Source organism: Microcaecilia unicolor, chromosome 9 (assembly GCF_901765095.1).
Source record: "Microcaecilia unicolor chromosome 9, aMicUni1.1, whole genome shotgun sequence".
NCBI lineage: Eukaryota > Metazoa > Chordata > Amphibia > Gymnophiona > Siphonopidae > Microcaecilia > Microcaecilia unicolor.
In genome coordinates this window covers 207194058-207219195 of record NC_044039.1, presented here as the reverse complement: position 1 = coordinate 207219195, position 25138 = coordinate 207194058, and the positions used below count along the sequence as shown (strand labels likewise).

Sequence of the window (25138 nt, the reverse complement as noted above, 5' to 3'; positions counted from 1 at the left end):
GCTCCGCCCTTTCTGCCTCGCCTCACCCCATGCTTGGAATAAACTCCCTGAGCCCATACGCCAGGCCCTTTCCCTGCCCATCTTCAAATCCTTGCTCAAAGCCCATCTCTTCAATGTCGCCTTCGGCACCTAACCACTACAACTCTATTCAGGAAATCTTGACTGCCCCAACTTGACATTTCGTCCTTTAGATTGTAAGCTCCTTCGAGCAGGGACTGTCCTGCTTTGTTAAACTGTACAGCGCTGCGTAACCCTAGTAGCGCTCTAGAAATATTAAGTAGTACTCTCTGTCTTCTATTAACAATCAGGATTATTCCAATACCTCCCCCTCCCACAATAATCCTGCAGAAACAAATGATTAAGCATCATATTTTAAAATTATATACTTTGTGTATATAAGCATATGTGTAATGAGAACAATTTCCAAAAGTCATTTACCCAAGAAAATGGGCTGTAAGTAAACTACCAACTTCCCTGATGCTTCCTTGAGTTTATGTGGCTGTCGGGATCTATGATTTTGCATTGACTACAGCTGCTCTTTTCTGCCTCTCAGAAGAACTGGGACACTGACCGGCATCCAAACTGACACCCAACAAGGGCGAATCAGACTTTAAAACCCCCGCATCCCCGCTAGAAGCGCACACGCGGTCCGGGGAGCGATTCTTCGCGCCCTCGCCCTCCGACGCCACAGGCCACGTGGAGATCAATCGGGGAACCCCCTGCCCGCTATAAAAAGGTAAAAATTACCTGCTTCTCGCTCCGAGCTGTAACGACCTGGTGTCCCAGTGAGTAGCTGCAATAAACGTTTAAATAAACGTCGAAATAAACGCCCTTAAGGACGTTCAAAATTTTTTTATTTTTTTTTTAACGGAGCCAACGGGAGGGGGGAGAAAAGGAGGGACCTGGCGCCACCAGGTTTGCACTTGCTCAAGAAGAGCCCTCAACCCCAGGCACTCAACAAAACCTAAAAATTAGGCTTGGAGGCCTAGCCAGAGCTGCTGCTGTGTGTGACCACCACCTGCTGAGATAGAGAACATACTGAGGAGTTTCCGGCAGCACATGACCACATATAGGGAGGCAAAAGGATTGCTCTCTATCTCCACCTGCTGGTAGATGGACACAACCCACCAGTCTATGGATTGATCAGCATGATGATATGGAATTTAAAATTATATACTTTGTGTATATAAGCATATGTGTAATGAGAACAATTTCCAAAAGTCATTTACCCAAGAAAATGGGCTGTAAGTAAACTACCAACTTCCCTGATGCTTCCTTGAGTTTATGTGGCTGTCGGGATCTATGGTTTTGCTTTGACTACAGCTGCTCTTTTCTGCCTCTCAGAAGCTTCCGCACTAGGTGACCACATAGACTTGCATAATGGTTAATTCCACTCATCCCCACTGAACAGAAGACAAACTTCAAGCTCCTGTGCTGTGGCCTAAGCCACAGGACCATTTCACAGAAAAACGTTTTTATCTGCTTGCTACAGTCATTGTTAAATACCAACTGAACTACTTACATTTTTTTTTTTTACCTTTTTCAAACATAAATAATCAAAGAGAGCTTTATAAAACTGTAGGGCCAAAGGGATACAGGAGAAGTTAGACCTTACCTGATAATTTTCTTTTCTTGAGTCTCTCCAGACCAGTCCAGACACATAGAAGGAGAGCATAAACCCACATGTCTGGACTGGTCTGGAGGAACCATGATGAATGTACTTACTGTATTTCCTCGATTTTAAGATGCACATTTCACTCATTTTAATGTGCGTGGAAAGTAGGTACAGCTTACATTCAATGGCACTGTAGAATCAAGGACAAAAATGACAAGTTACGTGGCCTTGGAGCACCTAAACGGAAATCTACAGTATTTGGCACACTCCTTAACATATATTAGTACTTGTAATTACATTTTTCAAAAGTTACTACTGGTATATGGTAGTTAACCAGTAAGTTTATTTATCGTAGTACTGTTCATGTTACCAAAAGTGTCAACAAAAAAAGGATGTGTTTGTCATACAGGTAACTGCAAATAAATGTTTTTCACTTTTGCAAAATGGGGATGCACTTAGAATTGATGGCAACTTAGAATCGAGGAAATACGGTAGCATTTTTTCCATACACACAAAATTTTAAAACCCTTCAGTAAAGTAAATCTTCAACAAAGTAAATGGAATTGGACAAAAACCTGTCAGGCCAACTTTCTGTGGCAATGACCACTGCATTAATTTAAACACAGGCTACACGTATAGTCAGTGGCACTAAATATACGTGGAACGCAGTGACTGTCATCTCTACTATGGGGTCAATATTCAAAATGATTTAACCAGCCAGAAACAGCCACTAACCAGTTAAATCACTGGTTTGGGGCTACCTGCTAATTTTCAGCAACACTTAACCGATTATCGTTGTTGAAAAATAGTGGTTAGCACCTCCTAAATGAAAATCGGCTATTTTGGGAAGCATTCGGGGGGGGGAGGAGGTCAAGTCAGTAATTAACTAGCCATGGTAACCGCATAAATGGGACCACATAAAAGTTAGTCCTATCGTTGGGGGACTTTTACAAAGGCACGGCAGTGTTTTTAGCGAATGCTAATGATTAGCACATGCTAAATGCTAGACACATGCATAGGAATATATGGGCGGCTCTAGCGTTTAATGCACGCTAAAAACACTAGCACACCTTTGTAAATGGCCCACTTTATGCGGTAACCCACAGCCACTTAAGTACCGAATATCAATTTAACTGGTTATGTGTTAGCCAGCTCCGCAAAAACTGGATATTCAATGCCAAACCTCGGACATGGCCCAGCAACGAATATCTAGGAATAACGCTGGCAGTGGTCAACAAAACGCTCACCACCATTGGCTGAATATCAACCCCTATATGTTTATGCCTGTTATTCATCAGGCCTGTGCTAAACGGAAAACTTCTCTGGACAGCGGCTGAAAACAGACACTACCCAGGTAATTTCCTTAACCCACTCCAAACCTGGCCCCTCACTATATCCAGTTAGACTGATTTTTGGCCTGCTAATATCCATATCCTATATAATAAAACGCACCTCCAACATTCTGAAGCTGACTGCATGGCTGAGGCATTCCTGCTCTCTGTATCCATCTCCTGAATTGACATCACGTACTTCCGGGTTTGTCACAAGCAGAAGTGACCAACCACACGAGGTTTCTCGGCTTCAGAATGTTGGAGGTGCATTCTATTAAATAGGATTGGTCAGTTCCTTGAAGCACAGCCAGAGCTCAGGGTCCTGCACAGTAAGGCTCAGACACCAGAGAGAGAGAGAGAGAGAGAGAGAGAGAGAGAGAGAGGGAAGGGGGGGGGGGTTGATATCTTTGTCACACACTCTCTCTCTCTCACAATGTCTTTCTCTCTCTCACACACTGTGTGTGTCACAGTCACTCACACACTCTCTTGGTCTCATACACTCAGTCTCACAGAGAGTCTGTGTCTCTCACACACTTTCTCTCTCGCACACACTGTATCTGTGTGAAACACACTCTCTCACACTGTGTCTCACATATGCACTTGCACACACTCTCATTCTCACACACACACACTGTCTCTCTCTCAGACACACTCGCACCCAGACTCACTCTCTCTCTCTCTCACACACACTTGCACAGTCACCCTCACATACACTCTCTCAAACATGCACACTCCGAGGAAAACCTTGCTAGCGCCCGTTTCATTTGTGTTAGAAACGGGCCTTTATCACTAGTAGCAACATAAAAGCCACAGATCAGAAAGTTATACAGTCTGAAGTACAGTACCAATGAACATATAATTTCCTCGGAATACCATGCCATGTGATGAGATAGCTAATCTCCACTGGACAGCAACTTCAGTGGCCTGAAACTCTGTAAACCACAATATCTTGAGGAATTGATTGATGGCTCATTATAACAATGGCACAGAAATGCTTTCCATTGTTTCCCCGATTGAAGAGTGAATAGGTTAAGATCAGTAGAGATGTCTTTGGCTCATGGAATTTAAAATATGGGGTACACAAGGGTTTGTCTTGTCCCAATTATTATTTAATTTATATGTACAGCCATCAGCGAAGCTGTTTTGGGATTGGGGTATGCACTTGAACATGTTTTCATTTTTTTAAATTGGTTATTTGTCCTGCTTCTTTAAAATGAAAACTAAGCAAAAATGTCAGGTCCCCATCCCAGCCTCCTGCTGTCAAAAAGTTAAAAAATAAAAACTTGCTCCCTCAGGGAACGCACCCCCCCCCCCCCAATTCTACCATCCTACTCCTAACCTCTTATGCAGGTCTTGAATGGGAAGAGAGCTATCTCCTACCATTCCTGACCCACCACTGCTAGTTTTCAAAATACTGTCAATCTCAAGTCAGTCGGAGCAACAAGAGGGTGGGAGAAAGACCCACTACTCATTTTTTTTTTATATATATTAAGTGGCAGCCAAAACAAAAAAAAATACAAATTTTTTTTTAGCACTTCTCTATTTGGGATACAGGACCAACAGTTTAATCTATGCAGACATTCACAGACAGAAAAAAATATGATCATATTACTCTTCTCTTTATTGTCGAACACTGGCTTCCCTTAGATTATAAAATCCCCTTTACGACAATAATCTTGTTTCTTCAAATACAGTCCTCTGGCCTTCCCTCATTTTTGTCTAGTCATCTTATTTTATATTCCCCTTCGAAGACTCTTAGTTCACCACAGCAGCACCTCCTGATCATTCCCTTTTCGCCATGATTATCTCAACACCAACAGCACTTCATGTTTCAGTGCTGCTGTTCCTTCACTCTGGAATAACCTCACCCATAACTCTGACTTGAGCCATCATTTGAAACATTTAGGTGCCTGTTAAAAACTTCATTTCTCAAGCTTTCCTGTCTGTGTCACAGGATAACCCCCCCCCCCCCCCCACAAACTAGCATAACTGACTATCGCCGATTGCATTTGTGTTTCTTGAAGAACAAAAGCAGCACTGTATTTGCCTACCCTTCTCTTATGGTCTCTTCTCCCACCTTTCCCTTCCCATGACTTGTAAACTTTCCTATCCCTTATTTCCTTCTGTGTCAGTCCCCTGAATGAAGTTATGCTTTTGTCTACTCAATTTTACACCCCCCCCACCCCCCCACAAACTTGTTCTTTTAGCTGTATGTGTACAATGCTTAGATTTTTATTCGATTGATGGTATATCAAATAAATTGAACTTGACACTCAAATTTAGATGGGCTTGAGTAAAGGCCAGGCAGTTAAAATTGTCTTTCTGTATGTTTAAAAGTACTTCAGTCTCGGTTGTTGAAGAATGGATTCTTGTTATACCCTCAGAATTCAGTCTTCTATGGAGTTAACACCCACTGTTACTGCGTTTAGGTGACCAGCTGTTTGAGGCAAATTTGGTGGTCAAAATACTAGGAGACCCAGACCCATAGTATGGTTAAACAATCCTTTTCTTTTTCAGTTGAGGCCTATTAGTAATTTCCATTCATATCTAATGCAAGACAATGTCACAAAAGTAATACACTTATTAATAATGGACTGTTATCACATTTTCTTTATAGGTCTTCAAAAAAAAACATTTTAAAATTTCAATATGTCCAAAACAAAGTTGTAAAATTCTGATGAGTTTAAACATACAGAACCAATCACCCTAGTTAGTCATAGATAGGCTGCACTGGTTGCTGATTTTTTGGACAGCAAAATATTAAAAGTATCAATAATAACTTTTAAGGGTCTTTTTTAATAGTGGTATAGTTTTATTCACCAGCTAGAGCTGTTTTCCTCAGAGGAATTCCACTGTTTTCTGTGATGAAATAGGATGATGCAACGAAACAGGCTTTTTGTTACGGTCCAGCTCAAATTTGAAAATCAGATCTTGTGGGTACTGTGTTTTGTAATGAAATGGTATAAACGGAAACTTTGTAATTTTTTAATGTTTTTAATATTTATGTATGTTGTGTATTTTGATGTTTATGATTACATATAAGAATAGTTATGTGTTAGATTTGTTTATTATCTAGTATAAGCCGGTGTTTCCCAAGTCGGTACTGGAGTACCCCCTTGCCAGTCACATTTTCAGAATATCCACAATGAACATGCATGAAAGACATGTTGATTTGTACACACAACCTCCACTGTATGCACCTCATGCATGTATAATTAGATTTTTGAATATCCGGTTTACAGTACTAACATCATATATATCCCTCTTTTGTGGACAGCGTCTTTGGAATGTAAACTGCTGTGAATCCTTATGGAATGTTATGCGTTATGTGAAGGCACAGAATAGAATTTAAATCGGGGCTTCCCAAACCTGCTCTAGCTACTTGGGTTTTCTGGATATCCACTATAAATGTGAATGAGATATATCTTGCATGCACTGCCTCCACTATAAGCAAATTTATAGCCTATATTTTCATTGTGGTATCCTGAAAACCTGACTGGGCATAGGGCAGCCATCAATGAAAGCTAAAGAAACATATGTTCTAATAACTTCCACATAAAAGGGAATTAATTTTGACATCAAATAAAAATAATACAAATAAATAAGGAGGTTTTTTGAGACCCATGAGAAAAATGGAGTCCAATAAACATATGCACTAAGATTCTGCTTGCCGCAACTGTTTGGACATTTCAAGTCCTTTTCCTCATTATTTTTGATGTCAAGATTCATTCCCTTTTTTGTGGAAGTTATTAGAACATATGTTTCTTCAGCTTTGAGTGGAGACTTAGAGTGCAATTTTGCTGAAGGTTGCCTGGTATATTAATTGAGTGATGTCATAGGGCAGCCATGCCAGACTTAGAAAGCCCTGATTTAAGTAGCTCAGGGCTCAAACGACTTTGAAGTTTTGGGTCTAGACCTCATGTTTAGCACTGATGTAACAAAAGACATGATAGCAAACTTACATCATAACACATCTAAAATCAGTCGACATTAAAAGTGACCAATGTATTGTCTGAAAGAAGATTTCAGCATAAAGCACATTACAGTGAAAGCTTTTATGTTTCTATCTACACCACCATTATACAAGTTTTAGGGAGAAAATAAGTGAGCACCCCCTCCCCCTCCATGCACTATCACAGCTTCTTTCTCCCTTTCAAACGGCAGCGCTGATCATATGCATCAGTTTTATTTCTGGCATGGGTTCATCTGTTCTGTGATATCTGTGGCACTAACAGACCTTGTTCTCTTGAACCCTAAAATCAAAATAAGATATTCCAGTAGAACCATGGAGTACTAGGAGTAGTAAAATCACTGCTGTAATTTTTACAACTTGGGAAAAGCAGGAAGCAACATGTCAATACTTAAATGTCAACTTGGAAACCTTAGGAGCAATATTTTCAGAACATCCAAAATACTTAATCACAATTACATTTTATAGCTTGTAAAGAAATGAAAATTTTAAATTGTGAACAGCAACCCTATCCATCATAACTCAATACACCCACTGGTAATTTATTAGTGCTAATCAAGTTTTTGCTCGATTCTTATAGTCATACTTAACATGAGCTTCTCCCTTTTACCTTAACTTTCACAGTTCTGTCTGTCTGGGATTACTTCCTTCTTTTTTTGGAAGTCTTTGGGTCTCTTCCTCATTTTTTCAAAGCTGGCATGCTTCTGGTTTTCAGCTTGATTTTCCTGCCTAATTACTATTTCACCCCATCAACTACAGCATCACATTTACACAGATACCATAACTTTTCCTCTTCCTCTATTACCTGTCAGATCTCTACTCGCCTCTCCATTACCTCTCATATCTCTGCCTGTCACCTTTCATTCATGAAGACAACAGAAATCCTCTACAACCCTTCACTCCATTTTTCATGCTTGTTTCAACTTTCTCCCTTGACATCTAACAATACAATCATAAACTTTACTATTCCGTCTTGTTATTCACATCACAAAAACAAAGATCTTTCAATTCTGTTCCACATTTTTTCACTCTTCTTCTTCCCTCTCCACAACCAACCCCCTATGTTCTGTGCTTGTTTAACTCCTTTCCGTCTTTAGCTCTTTTTCTCCTAGTTTCCCCCGTCTTTCTTCATCTACTCTAGACAAAGCGCATCAAACCTTTCCTTCTCCCTTCCTTACCTACCCTACTTTGGTTTCATCTTGCCCGCTTTTTCATTGACTTTGGCAAAGTTTGAAACATACCTCGACACTTAACTGGAATAACCGATATTCAGATTTCCTGTATGTTACTAACTAACGTGGCTGTCACGTTAATGTCAGCCCACATATAAAATGTCCATGAATATATTGCAAGCTCAGCAGAGAGACACCGCCTATAAGTTGTTTGCTTACCTTCCTTCCTGCGCATCACAATGTGAACCATGTTCAAGGCACCAAGGAGAAATTTTCAAAAGACGACGGGGATGAGGTGTGTGTATGAAAATAGCACCGTGGGAAGGGGGGGGGGGGGGCAACCAAGGTCGCCTATACCCTCAAACGAGACAGAGCCCGAGTTTTAATTTATTTGGATGTATTTACTGCCTTTTTGAAGGAATTCACTCAAGACAGTGTAAACTTAAGGGGGGGGGGAAGGGCACTGGCACTATGGAAGGACAGCCAGGTCGCCTCTACCCTCAAATGAGACAAAGCCCTTCTTATCTTTTCAAACCGCAAGTGCACCAGGCCCCCAAAATAAGAGATAAGAAACCACAGGAGCCCCTCCCCCTCCCCGCAAACGTGAAAAGCGAAAAAAATTAATCCCCCATCAAGCAAACAAACAAAAAAGTCCCAGCCCGGCTACACTCTCCCAGCCCGGTAACACCGATAGCGCAGCCTTACGACCCACAACCCGAACCTCGCTCCCCGGCCCCAACATCTTACTTACTCTCTCATGAAACACGGCCTCCATCTTTAATGTTTTCAGCCCCCGACCTCCCACGCCACGTGATCGCGGCAGGACCAATCAAACGGGAGGGACAAGCGAATCACTTGCGTCAGCAGCCGGCGAGCCCGTTGGCACGTGACCTGACCTGGCGGCGGTGGTGTCCTGGGGGACGGGGAACGCGCTCTAACACTAGTAGGATGTTGGGGGTACGGATGATTAAGCAGGATTTAGCTGTTATACAGTACTTCACCGATGCTAAGTAACTTAGTTTAAGAAGGTACATTTTGCATCCGTTCCGGATTTCTGGTGCACATGGATTGCAGGGCCGGTGCTTGGGTATCTGCCCCCCCCCCCTTTTTTTTTTCACCCCAGTGCCTTAAAAGGTGAACAACAAAAGTTGTTGTTTTTTTTGTACTTGATAGCTTTTTAATTTATTTGAAAGCTTCCCAGATGTAGATATAAATATCATGAAATAAAAATTGAATAGCAATGAAACTGCTTAAAAATTATTGTAGCTGGTGAACAGCACTAATAAAGGCTATATTTTGTGCTTTTTCTACATTGTTCTATAAATACAGTAATATATGGCCAAATTTCAGTGAGGATAGGTTCATCTTAACTGTTGTAATCTGCCGTGGGAAGCCTGGTGTTACAAAAGTTTGGAAGTAAAATTAAACGTCTTTCATTGGGGCACATCACATCTGTTTTGAGCATGTTTCAGTGACAAGTGGTTTTCATAAATCAAAATAATTAAAAAAAAAATTCAAGGAACTGTGTGCTGGCTTATCCTGATGTCCACAGGAAATCATTGCTACAGGTAAACAACCTTACTTTCTCTGGTTACAAATCAACTGAGGCAGGCAGATGGGTGACTCCTCATGCTGAGGATGCAAAGGCTGGGTGAAGTTGAATGTGGAGCCTTTGTAACCCTTACTTCTGCTGTGATATTGTTGCAGGAATGGATGCATGAATTTGTGATACTTCAGGAGTCAGACAGCACACACCAGAATGAGAGAAAAATCTTCTTTATTTGCCAGCAAACAAAGCAAGACATCAGTTCTAGCTCTCTTCTCCTCTTTGTGTCTTTCTCTCAGCTCTCTGTGTCTTTGTCTCAGCTGCTTCTCTTCTTATGCTGTCTTCTCCTTCTTCTGTCTGTTCCTTCTGTCCTTCTCTTTCTTCTGAGCTCCTTCTGACATAAACTGCTTCTGCTCCTACTTAAATACTGTTCTATCCAACCTAGCCTAGCCCAGCCCCCTTACTCTCCAATTGGTTAAGGAATAGATTGGTCACTTTGCCTCAACCAATCATTACTTTTGAAATATCAGTTACATAGGTTCCAGACATCCTAAACTGACCTGTGACCTGGGGCCCCTTACACCAGACATTTGGGCTCCAGTCTCTTACATGTTATTATGATTGATTTCTCATATTCCTAGTCTGGTTCATACTAACTGCTAACTAAACTCTGGTATTCATTAAAGAGGTCAAAAGTCAGTCTTACTTAATAGCATACAGATATACTTTCAGGAGGCCAGTCCTACACTTAGCTATAATTAATCAAGGAGAAGAGAGCTGACTAGTCCTGACCTCTTCACCTATCAGCTTATACATTGAACCAGCCAGAACTATGGCTAAGTCAAACCACATGTTGGCCTCTTCACTGCAGTCCTTGCTTAGAAAATACAGCAGAGAGTAACATTAGATTTAAAAAGGTATTCTACATTTAACTACACAGAATCAGTATTTCTTATAAGACATATTCTAAATTCTAATCTATTGCCTCTCTCTCTAAATAGTATTTTCTATCTAAGCATTTTTCTATTTAATCCTAAACAAACTGCCTGCCTACAAAACTATTCAGTATGCCTAATAATATACAGCTGTTGAGCTAGCTTTCATTATTCACAAGGGTGAAAGAAATTCCTGTCTCTGACCTTTCTAACCCAGCCCGGCAAACGCTAGAGTTCAATATAATCTGAACCATCTGGCATACCTTCACTTGCTAGCAGAACTGAGAATTTAAACTTCAAGCTTTTAATATCATTTCTTATGTATATAATTTCTCAGAGTTAACACTTTCTTTGCCTATGGCTGCCTCATTCCCCCCTTTGAGACTAAAATCAGCTTATGCAGAGATAAGTCTCACAACTCAAACTCTGGAGATTATAGTGATCCTAATTAGGAATAGACTTGTGAATCACCATTACCCTACTTGTTAAGGTTCGACGGCATACTGCCGAAGCACATGAGGCCAGGAAACAAAACAACAACCCTGCTAAAACTAAGACTATTAGGGAAATGAACAAGGGACGTATCCAGGAGGTCAATGACCACCACCAGGAGGTAAGGTCTAATCCTCCTCGGTAATCCTCCACATTAAGGCTAGCCAACTGTAGGACTTTATCCAAGGCATGCCTAACTACATGCGTCCTATTTATGACAATAGTACAGCACTCTGAAGAATTTAGCACTGTGCAGAGACCACCCTGAGCTGCAAAGAGATAGTCAAGACCCATACGGTTATATCTAGAAACTATACTTAATTCATTAATTTGATCCTGCAATGCATTGACTACCACGTTCAGCTCATGAACTAAAACATGGAGTAGGGATTGAAGTCTCCGGGTAGCCATACCTAGTTCAGTAATACCCGCTACCGGGCCTCCAATTGGAATCCAGGCCGTGGCAGAAAGGGCTACAAGTCTCTTTTTAGTCAGAGGATAAGTAGAATTGATATACTGGAGGGCTAATTCAATCGCCTCATCCTCTATGGCAACGGAGGAGGGTAAGGACAAAGCCTTTCTCTTAGAGCGGTGCGGGGATAGTGGCTTAAGAGGAATAACTTTAGGAAAATAATTCAAGGTTACCAATACACAAAAATCATATGTAGGGGGAAGAATCATGTGGAGGACATTATCACAGAGCCAGTAATGACCAAGGAGAGGGTGAGGAAAGTTCCCAATAAATGTTGGCTCAGGCTGGACAGGGTACTTAGGGTGCCCATAATGCGAGCCCCTATCCCAGGGGGAACGAAGACGAAATGGAGACTTTGCACACCATAGGCGCCAATCCCCAATTGTGACAGGCTGCTCATTTGTTAGTAACTCTTCATACCCCGGGGACTTATGAAAGTAGAAAATAAGCTTGGACACTATAGTCTTCTCAGTGGTACGCTTAGGAGCCAGATAATCACCTGGGTCATAATCTACAGGTATGGTAGCAGGGCACATAGGAGTACCTGGAGAAACTACCCACACAGATTCTCCTTTTTCTGGGAGAACATTAGTATAATTACAGGGAATGGGAAGAACAGTTGAGATGCTTCTTGTTAAACAAAACACTCCAGAGGCTGGATAGGGAGACGTAAAAACTGGCCTTAGAGAAGATTCAGAGGGGGAAGTAGCATTATAAAAGGACCACCAAGTATAATCCTGGCTCCAAGGGCCTGAACTCGAAAAGTAGGGAGGTATAAGAGCTGGGAGTTGCACAGGGACAGGAACAGCTGGGACATCTGTGGTATAAGGAGAAAATCGGGAACACACAATACAAGGGGAAGTAATCTTTGCCTGGCTAATTAGTTCCTGGACAGAGTGTAACCAAAGGTTGGAGCGAGTTGGGGTATTAGGAACAAGGAGGCAAGGAGTAGAAAACAACAAAAGCATCCAAACTACTAACATTTTCTTTCTTCCTAATCTAAAACAAATACAGCAAACTAATTAAGCAATAATATTTCAACAGTCTGTGCTAATCACAGATTACTCTAATATAATGTTCTCAGTCTTTGAGTTCTTATACCAGTTGGGATAGACCCTCAACTGACAAGGATCAAGCTTTCAAATTCCAAGAAAGCCAGAATCTGGGCAAGAAAGAGTCTCAGTGTGAAGCCGAAGTTCAGCCGCTCCTGCAGTATGCAGTTGACCCTTCTTTTCAGCTAGTAGATTCTTTGGTTCGGGTCAAGCGCAACTTCAATGGCTCCGCTGGATCACTTTCTGCTCTCCACTGTCTAGGCTCCGTCTGATCCGTGCTGGGCTCAGTCTGGTCAGCAGACTTAATTCGAGACCAATGGACCCATGGAGTAATCCCTGCGACCTTCACAGCTGCAGGGGTAGAAAGCAAAACAGTAAAAGGTCCTTTCCACCGGGGCCCCAAAGGCTGAAGCCTCCAATCTTTCACCCAAACTCTATCCCCTGGCAGGAAGGAATGTACCTGAGCCTGGAAGGGGACAGGGTTTATTTCTCTCACATAAGACTGAAGCTCAAAAATTATCTTACCCAGGAGGGCTACCTGCTCCTGCACCTGGGCAGACCCTAAAATCCCTATGTCTCCCTTAATTCCCTGTAAAATGGCTGGGGGCTTCCCATACACAATTTCAAAGGGAGAGAGGGCTGTTCCTTTAGTTGGGGTGCATTGAAGGCGAAAGAGGGCTAGTGGCAATGCCTGTGGCCATTTCAATTGGGTTTCCTGACAAATCTTTGCTAGGCTATTTTTCAAGGTTCTGTTTGCCCGCTCAACCTGCCCTGAACTCTGGGGACGATAGGCACAATGCAATTTCCAGGTAATGCGCAATGCGCGGGACAGGGCCTGAAGTGTAGCTTCAACAAAGGCGGGACCATTATCTGAACCTATGGCAAGGGGCAATCCATACCTGGGGATGACATCCCTAAGGAGAGCTCGAGCTACTTCTGTGGCTTTCTCAGTAACTGTAGGATATGCTTCCACCCACCCAGAAAAGGTACAAACCATAACTAAGAGGTATCGGAGCCTACCACTCCTGGGCGTTTCTGTGAAGTCTATAACTAAAGACTCAAAGGGTGTTAGTCCTCTAGACTGAACTCCTGGTGGAATACGGGGTCCCTGACGAGCATTATTCTGGGCACAGAGAGTACATCGGGCAGAGGCAGTGGCAACCAGACTATCCAATCCTTCCAGCACCACTACTCGATTGAGTAGACGGGCTAGTGCTGTTTTCCCTAAGTGTGATAGGTCATGAGCTTGAGACACTACAGGCCAAGCTAGGTGGCGTGGCACCAGAACTCTGGTATCAGGGAGATGTAACCAGCCATCAGGTCTCCTTACTGCACCTTCTTCTTGAGCCCATTTCTCTTCCATTTGGGTATACATAGGTGTCCATTCTTGCAATCGGATTTGGAACAGGGGGGGTCACAGTACTTGCTGGGGGTCCTCGAGCAGCTTCCTTGGCCACCCGATCAGCATGGCGGTTCCCTCGGGCCACTGGAGTATCTACCCTTTGGTGTCCCCTGCAATGAATGACAGCTACCTTCTTAGGGGCCCACACAGCCTCTAGCAGCTGAAGTATTTCAGGTCCATACTTAACAGGTTGGCCTGCAGCATTTATGAGTCCCTTTTCCTTATACAAAGCTCCATGAGCATGTAGAGTTGTAAAAGCATACTTGGAATCAGTATAAATGTTGGTCACCAGTCCTGCTGCTAACTCCAGAGCTCGTATGAGGGCCACAAGTTCTGCTTTCTGGGCTGAAGTTCCTTGGGGCAGGGCTCTTGCTTCTATCACCTTGTCCTCTGTCACCACAGCATAGCCTGCCAGTCGCTTGGAGTTCTCCACATAACTGCTTCCATCTGTAAAATAAATTACATCTGGGTCCCTCCACGGAACATCTTTAAGATCTGGTCGACTGGAGTACACTTCATCCATAGTTTGGATACAGTCATGATCTGGAGGTCCCTCAGATGCTGGCAAAAGAGTGGCAGGATTAAATGTAGCCACTGTTTCCAGGTGTATCCGTGGATTCTCACACAAGCTAGCTTGGTACTTAACCATACGGTTATTTGTAAACCAGTGGTTGCCCTTATACTCCATGAGGGTGAGAACTGCATGGGGGACTTTAACAACCAGTTCTTGCCCCAAGGTCAACTTATCAGCTTCCTGGACCAGTAAGGCTGTTGCTGCAATGGCCCTCATGCAGGCTGGCCATCCTTTAGCCACTCCATCCAGCTGTTTAGACAGGTATGCAACAGGCCTCTGCCAGGATCCCATCATCTGGGTCAGCACACCCAGAGCAACCCCCTGTCGCTCATGGACATACAATGAGAAAGGTTTCTCCACATCAGGAAGGCCTAACGCAGGGGCTTGGAGTAGGGCTTTCTTTATGGCAATGAAGGATTGTTGAGCAGTAGGTCCCCATTCAAATGGTTCCTTTTCACCCCCCTTTGTGGCTTGGTAAAGGGGTTTCGCCATCAATGCAAAATTTGGAATCCAAATTCTGCAGAATCCAGCTGCTCCCAGGAATTCCCTAACTTCTCTTCTGGACTTGGGTTGGGGAATTGCAGCTACCGCTTGCTTCCTACTAGCATCCAGTCTCCGACTTCCCTGGGAAATACAAAAGCCCAGATACTTCACTTCTGACTGACAAAGTTGGGCCTTTGAGCGTGAGACCTTATAGCCTGCATCCAAGAGTAGCTCCAGCAATTCTCTAGTAGCCTCAAAACACTCTTCCTGAGTCACTGCTGCAATCAGGAGGTCATCTACATACTGGAGTAAAACTCGCCTGGAAGGCTCAGATTTAAAAGTCTTAAGGTCTTGCCCTAGGGCTGTCCCAAAAATAGTGGGGGAATTCTTGAACCCCTGTGGCAGGCGGGTCCATGTATACTGAAGCTTCCTTCCTGTTACTGGGTTTTCCCATTGAAAGGCAAAAAGCAGTTGACTGGCTGGGGCCACCCGAATACAAAAGAAGGCATCTTTTAGATCTAGTGTTGTGAAATGGGTAGCTCCAGAAGGTATCAATCCTAGCAGGACATATGGATTAGGCACTACAGGGTGTAATGAGATAGTGGATTTGTTGACCACTCGTAAGTCTTGGACTGGCCGGTAGTCCTCAGTCCCTGGCTTCTGAACTGGCAACAATGGCGTATTCCATGGAGACTGGCAAGGACGAATAATTCCATGGGATAACAAACGATTCAAATGTGCTTGAATCCCTTCCAGAGCCTTTCTGGGAATTGGGTATTGGCGAAGATGGATTGGCCGGGCATTTGGAAGTAAGTCTACATGGACAGGAGGAATATTTCGGGCCAACCCTGGGGGATTATCTTCTGCCCATACCCCACTGACCTGAAAGCTGTCTGCCAGGGGTAGGTCAACTTGGCCCTGCGACTGATGCAGCCGCCATTCTTCTTCAAGAGGGCAGCAGAAACTCAATATACCCTTAGGGCTGGATATCGGGGGCCGAAAGGAGACTGAAGTCTGGCCATCAGAGTCAAAGGAAATTTGGGCCCTAAGCTTGGACAGCAGGTCTCGCCCTAACAAAGGGATTGGACAGTCTGGCATATACAGGAATTCATGAGTGACTATGTGTGAGCCTAATTGGCATCTACGGGTCGTCAGGAAGGGCCTCCGGTTCTGCACCCCCGTGGCTCCCACCACTCGGACAGTTTTTCCAGACACAGGCGCTAATCGCTCCGTCACAACAGAATGTTCAGCTCCTGTATCAATCATGAATGGAATTGAGCGGCTCCCTATAGTTAACTTGACCATAGGTTCCTGGGAGCCCAGTTTGTAGGAACCCGGTCTGTCCTATTCGTCCCATTCTGCCATCTCGGCTATCCCGATGATGTCAGATTCAGGAGGCTCATATCTTCCCTCTCGAACTCGGCCTCGGCTTCCTCGATCTCCTGGTCCCCTTCTCAGTCCCTGGCGCCTCTGGGGGCATTCATCTTTCCAGTGCCCTCTTTCCTTACAATAGGCACACTGATCCCTCTCCAATCTTGGTCTGGGATTCTCCCCCCTTGGCCGGGATTGATTGAAGGAATCTCGGGGCCTGGCTGGTGGTCCGGGGTCCCACTTTGGCTTCCCATTAGCTAGAGGTCGACCTCGGTTAAGGGTGGAATTAGTAATGGCTGCCGCTAAAAGGTCGGCCTTCTTCTGCATCTTCCGGTCAGCCTCTCGGCGCACCTCCTGATCTCTATTAATGAAAACCTTGGTTGCGATCTCAATTAGCTGGGTGGTATTCATCCCTGCGAATCCCTCCTGACGCTGCAACTTCTTCCGGATATCTGGCATACTCTGGGCCACCAATGCACTATTCACCATTCTCTGGTTTTCTTGGGCTTCAGGGTCAAATGGAGTGTATGTTCTGTAGGCTTCAATTAGTCGCTCTAGAAAGGCCCCAGGGGATTCAGTTGCCCCTTGGAGAATTTCAGAGACCTTTGCCAGATTAATGGGCCTCTTTATGCCTTTCCTCATACCTTCCAGTAAGTCCCGGCAATAGCCAGACAACAGTTCATAGTGCTGCCCATCATTTGGATCCCAATCTGGAGCTGCGCGAGGAAACCGAGCTCTAACCCATCCCTCTGGATCCTGTGTCCCCCCGGGGACACGCTCTCGCGTGATGGCCTCAGCATTTTGCAAAATCTTCCGCCTCTCCTCAGTTGTGAAGAGGGTCAGGAGAAGTTGTTGACAATCAGTCCAGGTTGGGTTATGGGTGGCCATAATGCTAGTCACTAGGTCCACCACTGCCTGAGGCTTTTCAGTATAAGAGGGGTAATGCGTCTTCCAATTCAGGAGATCGGTGGTTGTGAAGGGTACATACTGATAGGCCTGTGCCTGTATAACCTGACCCTGATTATTAGGATCCGGTCGAGTGGTAGTTACCTGGCGGAGGGGCAGAACTCTCGAGGAGGTGGGAATGGAACCTGAGGTAGAGCTAGGAGCTACCCTCCTATCATGCTCAAAGGTGATTGCAGCAGGTCTAACCCATTCAGTGGAGGTAGGTTGAACCCCTGAGGGATGGGGAGGGGTACTCATAGACTGAGAGGTGGTCACAGGTGAGTCAGTCCATTGAAAGGGATGCCGGGCCCCTGATGAGTGGGTAGGGGTATTAGAGGGAGAGGCTGGGCTGTCGGGAGTTGAGGAGTCAGGGAGTGGAACCCAAAGCGGGTCTTCAGAGGTTAACAGGAGAGGATGTGGCAGAGGAGAGTAGAGACTGGGTGAAAAGTCCAACCTAGGATGTGGCAGGTTTTGCACAGGAGGGGAAGAACTATCCGGAGAAGCCTGTGCTGGAGAGGCTTGAGCTGGGCGGCGTGGATCTCTAGGGGCGGCACGGAACCCCAACAATGGGCCATAAGGTGGTGGCTCAAGATCTGGGGGGTCATCAGAGAGTATGGGTTTCTCGGACAGGGTAGGGGCGGAAGCCACCGATTGGGTGGTAGGCTTCCTAGGGCTCTTTCCCTCTTCTAGTTTAGATTTTCTAATCTTTCTTTGAACACGGCCTAACATGAATTTTACTGGGGATCCCATATAAGTTTTCAACCAGGAGGGAGGGTCAGTCACAAGGCTGTCCCAGGAATCTATATAAGGGAGTTGTTCAGAATATTCTGGTTCTCCTACAACTATGCTGTAGACCTTCCGGATTACTTCAATATCTAAGCTGCCACTAGGGGGCCACCCCACTCCCATAGATGGCCACTCAACTTCACACAAGGTTCTTAAAGTACTTGAGCTTAAAGTCTGTCCATAGTCATTAATTAAAAAGCCTTTTTTGAAGTTCTTAAGCATACAGTCTAGGGGGGTAGCAATTTGTCTAGATGATGTCCCACCCATAATGCTTACAGTTACAACACATAAAAAGGGAGGGAATTTTTGAAAGTGCAGTAAGGGGTCTGCACTCTCGAGACACTAGGTAGACAGACAGCAATCGCTTCCTTCCGTTGCTGACCAATTGAACTCGCGTTAATTGGAAATGCAGCTATAAGAAGTCCGCACTCAATAATCATTCACGCATCACACATTCCATACAGAAAATCCCACCCAACAATTTCAGATTTCTCAGATACAGATAAGCTCAAGCGTTTTCGCTTCTAATCTCCTCTAGATTAGAAGGTACTAGGGCCTTCGCTGAGAGTTGATCAGGCTCTCCTTCCTCAATTTGTTTGAGGGGCTGATTTACAATTTCCTAGCTAGGATTACAATACAGAATACAAAATACATACCCGGCGAATGTTCTCCAGTCTCTTCGGGGGCGTGGGTTCGAATCCCACCGCTGCCACCAAGAATTGTTGCAGGAATGGATGCATGAATTTGTGATACTTCAGGAGTCAGACAGCACACACCAGAATGAGAGAAAAATCTTCTTTATTTGCCAGCAAACAAAGCAAGACATCAGTTCTAGCTCTCTTCTCCTCTTTGTGTTTTTCTCTCAGCTCTCTGTGTCTTTGTCTCAGCTGCTTCTCTTCTTATGCTGTCTTCTCCTTCTTCTGTCTGTTCCTTCTGTCCTTCTCTTTCTTCTGAGCTCCTTCTGACATAAACTGCTTCTGCTCCTACTTAAATACTGTTCTATCCAACCTAGCCTAGCCCAGCCCCCTTACTCTCCAATTGGTTAAGGAATAGATTGGTCACTTTGCCTCAACCAATCATTACTTTTGAAATATCAGTTACATAGGTTCCAGACATCCTAAACTGACCTGTGACCTGGGGCCCCTTACACCAGACATTTGGGCTCCAGTCTCTTACATGTTATTATGATTGATTTCTCATATTCCTAGTCTGGTTCATACTAACTGCTAACTAAACTCTGGTATTCATTAAAGAGGTCAAAAGTCAGTCTTACTTAATAGCATACAGATATACTTTCAGGAGGCCAGTCCTACACTTAGCTATAATTAATCAAGGAGAAGAGAGCTGACTAGTCCTGACCTCTTCACCTATCAGCTTATACATTGAACCAGCCAGAACTATGGCTAAGTCAAACCACATGTTGGCCTCTTCACTGCAGTCCTTGCTTAGAAAATACAGCAGAGAGTAACATTAGATTTAAAAAGGTATTCTACATTTAACTACACAGAATCAGTATTTCTTATAAGACATATTCTAAATTCTAATCTATTGCCTCTCTCTCTAAATAGTATTTTCTATCTAAGCATTTTTCTATTTAATCCTAAACAAACTGCCTGCCTACAAAACTATTCAGTATGCCTAATAATATACAGCTGTTGAGCTAGCTTTCATTATTCACAAGGGTGAAAGAAATTCCTGTCTCTGACCTTTCTAACCCAGCCCGGCAAACGCTAGAGTTCAATATAATCTGAACCATCTGGCATACCTTCACTTGCTAGCAGAACTGAGAATTTAAACTTCAAGCTTTTAATATCATTTCTTATGTATATAATTTCTCAGAGTTAACACTTTCTTTGCCTATGGCTGCCTCAATATGTTGAAGCAAGTTAGGCTAAGAGATTCTGCAACACACTGAGGCATATTTTCAAAGCACTTAGCCTTCCAAAGTTCCATAGAAACCTATGGAACTTTGGAAGGCTAAGTGCTTTGAAAATATGCCTCAAAGTGGCCAATATATTTTTCATAGACCAAAGATCCCTCAGTTTATGTAAACATATGTTCATAAAACGGTCTATAAACTAATTTCTTGATGTACCCAAGTTTGGGAATCATTGCAATAGAGGGTCATGCAGGAATAGACAGAGGATCAGCTAGCTACTTTGCAGATGTCATAGTAACATAGTAGATGACAGCAGAGAAAGACCTGCATGGTCCATCCAGTCTGCCCAACAAGATAAACTCATATGTGCTACCTTTTGTGTACACCTGACCTTGATTAGTATCTGCCATCCTCACGGCACAGACCGTAGAAGTCTGCCCAGCACTAGCCCCGCCTCCCAGCACCAGCTCTGCCACCCAATCTCCACTAAACTTCTGAGGATCCCTTCCTACAAGCCATGAACATTCCCAGTAGAAGCAGCCTTAAGTAACTGGTGCAGTGACTTTTTGCTAGGGAGGTGAAGATGCACCTGCTCATAGTAGAAAGTAGATGCCGACCAAACTTGTTTAGGATTTTGCACCGAAAGGGTTAGGAATTTGATATACCGCCTCTCTGTGGGTACAATGAAAAGTTTACATAGATTATGTGCATGCACATAACTGGCCCAAAATCCAGGCTGCTCTGTTATCCCCCATGCTTTGCAAACCACCTTGCTATTGTTTTGATGAAAGGTGGTATAGCAAAATTATAAATCTAAATTGGTACCAATTGTTTTAACAATGTTCTGCTCAATATACAAAGCAATTTAAACAGGCAGGACAGGCTCTTGCCCGCTTGTGTTGTGTGAGCTGGCTGCCACTAGTCAGTGTGGCTCTTAGCAGCACTGCCCAGTTATTGGCCCTCACTAGTTTATAAGTAGGCTGCAGAGGGGTGTTCCGGAGGAGGGGTCAGGGAGGAGCTGGCAGTTATGTTGGTGTCAGCAATATTCCGTGCCCTAATAGCTAAATGGCAGTCCTAACTTTGGTTGTTTAGCTATATTGGTGCCAGCACACAGATATCTTCTAGGTCCTGGACTAAGTGTGCCAGCCCTCCCTCCCATTGCCCCTGGAACATCTCAAACCCCTCCTTCCAATCCCCTATTCTCCTCCACAGAAGAGCATCAAGACCACTCTCCCCAGGTTCCCTAGCCTTCCCCTCCCTCTCACAACATCTTTAAGACCCCCTCTTGCAGACCGCTCTAGTCAATCCATTTTGGAAAGCGCACCTGATAAAGTGAGTAGACATTGCTCCTGCCCATTTCCCCAACCGTACCACCAAGAATCAAGCAGGTAAGCCTACTACCATCAGGGAGGAGAGTAGGAAGAAATGGTTACGCAGCTCCAGCCAGGACCCACATAAGCTCTGGTGGCTACCCCATAATAAATTTGCCCAGACATGGCCCTTGAATATCTGAGGCTAATTCTGCCCATGGCTGTCAGCATTAAAAACAAAAAAAAAAAAAACTGACTACTGCAGGCTGAATATCAACTGGATTGGGTCTTGTTTTACACATTGCAAATACCCATTTTGTATATTTTTATACAATGTTTTTCTTGAATTTGTAATGTTTTTTAAATATTTGTACCCCGCGCTTTCCCACTCATGGCAGGCTCAATGTGGCTTACATGGGGCAATGGAGGGTTAAGTGACTTGCCCAGAGTCACAAGGAGCTGTCTGTGCCTGAAGTGGGAATTGAACTCAGTTCCCCAGGACCAAAGTCCACCACCCTAACCACTAGGCCACTCCTCCACTCATGTAGTACTACTACTACTACTACTACTACTACTTATCATTTCTTACAAGGCATACGCAGCGCTGTACACCATACACAAAAGACAGTCCCTGCTCAAAGTGCTTACAATCTAGAAAGACAGGTAGTGCATATTTTCCAGAAAGGCAGTTTTCTTTAAATTAAATTTTTAAAAAATGAACAGATTTAAGTGATCAAGAAGGAAAGGCTAAACCAGTGGTTCCCAAACCTGGTCCTGGAGGCACCCCAGCCAGTCAGGTTTTCAGGATACCTACAATAAATATTCATGAGAGAGATTTGCATGCACTGCCTTCACTGCATGCAAATCTCTTATGAATATTCATTGTGGATATACTAAAATGCTGACTGGCTTGTGTGGCTCCAGTGCCAGGTTTGGTAACCACTGGCTTAAACAATAAATGGCTGTTTACACGTTACATAAAAATGTACAACTCATCCTTCTCCAAGAGTCTAATCTGTTTTGTGCTGATTTCATTATTAGAATAACTAAGCATCAGCTGCCCAAGGGGGTGGAGAAAGATGACTTGACAGTTAATGGAGTTGTGGAGAACTGATTCTTCTTTTACCAATATTTCTGCTGCTTTCTCACTACTGTTTTCACAATGGGGAAAAAAAAGGCAGTCAAGGCCTATGTCTACACAGACACATTTTCATTGTCACAGTGTATGGGTCCAATGGATCACCATCTTCAGCTACTCAGAATGACATTAAACTCTGGAATTTGTTGCCAGAGAATGTGGAAAACACAGTTAGCTTAGCAGGGTTTAAAAAAGGTTTGGATAATTCACTGCCACCTAGAAAATAAGTAGTGGATTTTCCGCATCTTAATAATGACTTATGGACTTTTGTTTACTAAGGTGCGCTAGCATTTTTAGCACATGCTAAAAATTAGCACACGTTAAACGTTATATATATTCCTATGGGTGTCTCTACCGTTTAATGCACCTATAGCACAGATTAGTAAACAGGGCCCTAAGATGGATTTGGGAAAATACACTGCTTATTTTTAGGATAAGCAGCATAAAATCTGATTCGCCACTGTTAGAAACAGGATAATGGGCTTGATGGACCTTTGGTCTGTCCCAGTAAGACAACACATGTTCTTATGAGAATATAAAGGTTGAAGATGGAGGTGACTTGCTAGAGCAGCAATTGGGAGGAGGTGGAGGAGAAGTTTTCCTAAGCCCTGACACACAAGAGCCTTCCCCCTGTGACCACTGGGCCTGCATCGAGCAACTACCAACTGGAGGAAGTGCACCCAGCAAGACTTCCGCTGGAATTTACAAAGGCCACCCGCTGATACTGGCATTCCAGGGGAGCTGATAATGGAACGTAATAAACAGCTGCTTATGTGTGGAATAGAAGCATAAACAGGTGGCTACTAGTATCACAGAGGGACCAGGCACAGGGAGAGCGGAGATACATGACAAGTACTTCCTCTACACCACTGCCTCCAAGATTTGTATGCAGAAACTTAAGAGTAGCCATACTGGGTCAGACCAATGGTCCATCTAGCCAAGTATCCCGTTTTCCAAACAGTGGTCAAGCCAGGTCACAAGTATCTGGCAGAAACCCAAATCGTGGCAACACTCCATACTACAAATCCCAGGGCAAGCAGGTGCTTCCCATGTCCGTCTCAGTAGCAGACTATGGACTTTTCCTCCAGGAATTTGTCTAAACATTTTTTAAACCCAGATATGCTTAAAGCTGTTATCACATCCTCCGGCAAAGAGTTCCAGAGCTTAACTATTCATTGAGTGAAAAACTATCTCCTCCCATTTATTTTAAAAGTATTTCCATGTAACTTCGAGTGTCCCCTAGTCTTTGTACTTTTGGAACAAGTAAAAAAAAAATCAATGTACTTCTATTTGTTCTACAGCAGTCAGGATTTTGTAGACCTCAATCATATCTTCCCTCATCCGTCCCTTTTCCAAGCTGAAGAGCCCTAACCTCTTTAGCCTTTCCTCATACAAGAGGAGTTCCATCCCCTTTATCATTTTGGTCGCTCTTTGAACCTTTTCAAATTCCGCTACATTTTTTGGGGGGTACAGCAACCAGAACTGAACACAGTACTCCAGGTGCGGACGCACCATGGAGTGATACAAAGGCATTATAGTGTTTTCAGTCTTATTCACCATCCCTTTCCTAGCATCCTATTTGCTTTTTTGGTCGCCACCACACACTGAGCAGAAGATTTTAGACATGGGAAACACTGGCCACTCTTTCTTTTTAAATAATGCATATTTTTAAGTATAATCAGTCTCAGTATACAATGAGGGCACAGAAAAAGATTCAATAATTCCAAATGAGGGTATCTAAAACTGAACAATCCTTGGAGCAGAATCAGGAGTGTGAGTTTCTTTGTTATGATAAGTGTGAACAGGAGTCTGGTCTTAGTTTGAAGTTTGTAATCAAGGTGGTCTATCACCAGATGAAGCATTTGATGCATTTAAGATTTGATTTTCTAGTATTTTTAATGTATTATGAGTTCTGTTGTACATCACTTACTGAGTACGTAATTGATGTTCCCCACCTAGAGAAGTAGATGGTATGGATTATAAAGGTTAATAGTTAAAGAGAATGTGTTATTACTACAGAATAAGGCTGAGGCACTGAAGGATACTGTTCAGAAAAAAAAATCATTGGCTTATTAATTTTTCCACCTGTTAAAATGTGTATTTTGGATATATAGAAAATTGCAGAGACAGCGTTTCCTATTATCTTTATGGTGTATTACCTACCTCCCTTCAAGAAGTAGGAGACCCTTGTTGGAATATGTTAAAGTATCATAATATGAGCTATGTATTTTGTGAACCAGCTCAGTCTACCCAGTTTCTTTCTGGCACAGGGACAAGTGGGCCACAGATTGCCTTACTGGATAACTTACACGCATGATCTTGCAATACTAGGATTTGGTGGTAGCCTAACTGTTGGCTTTTGTTTATGGGAATGTTCCCTATTTTCCTCCAATTTGAGCTTCCCTGCACCCTATTTTGGTGGGCTTGGAATGACTAATTGTTTCGTATTAGTTTTCTTCATTTTCATTTGATGTTTCTAAATGATTACTAGGATGTTTGTAATTTGGCCTTTTTTATCCTACCCAAGGGTGAGCTTGGTGTTAACTACTTAAAAATAGTCAATTAAAAAAAAAAAAAAAGGTATAAAGCCATTTCTAAACTGTTGAATGGGTGCAAAAATTTATTACTGAACATTGAAGAACACTAACGAGGAAATTAAAATAGG

General features: G+C 43.4%; 1 protein-coding gene across 1 annotated transcript in view; it reads right to left on the bottom strand.

The window, feature by feature from the left end:
* ATXN3 (ataxin 3) overlaps nt 1-8887 on the bottom strand; it is a 60383-nt gene extending 51496 nt beyond the window's left edge. Inside the window, 1 exon segment of the mRNA XM_030214208.1 lies at nt 8840-8887. Within this exon segment, the coding sequence (XP_030070068.1) occupies nt 8840-8863 (24 nt within the window). The 5' untranslated portion in view covers nt 8864-8887.
* Between the last annotated feature and the right edge of the window lie 16251 nt (nt 8888-25138).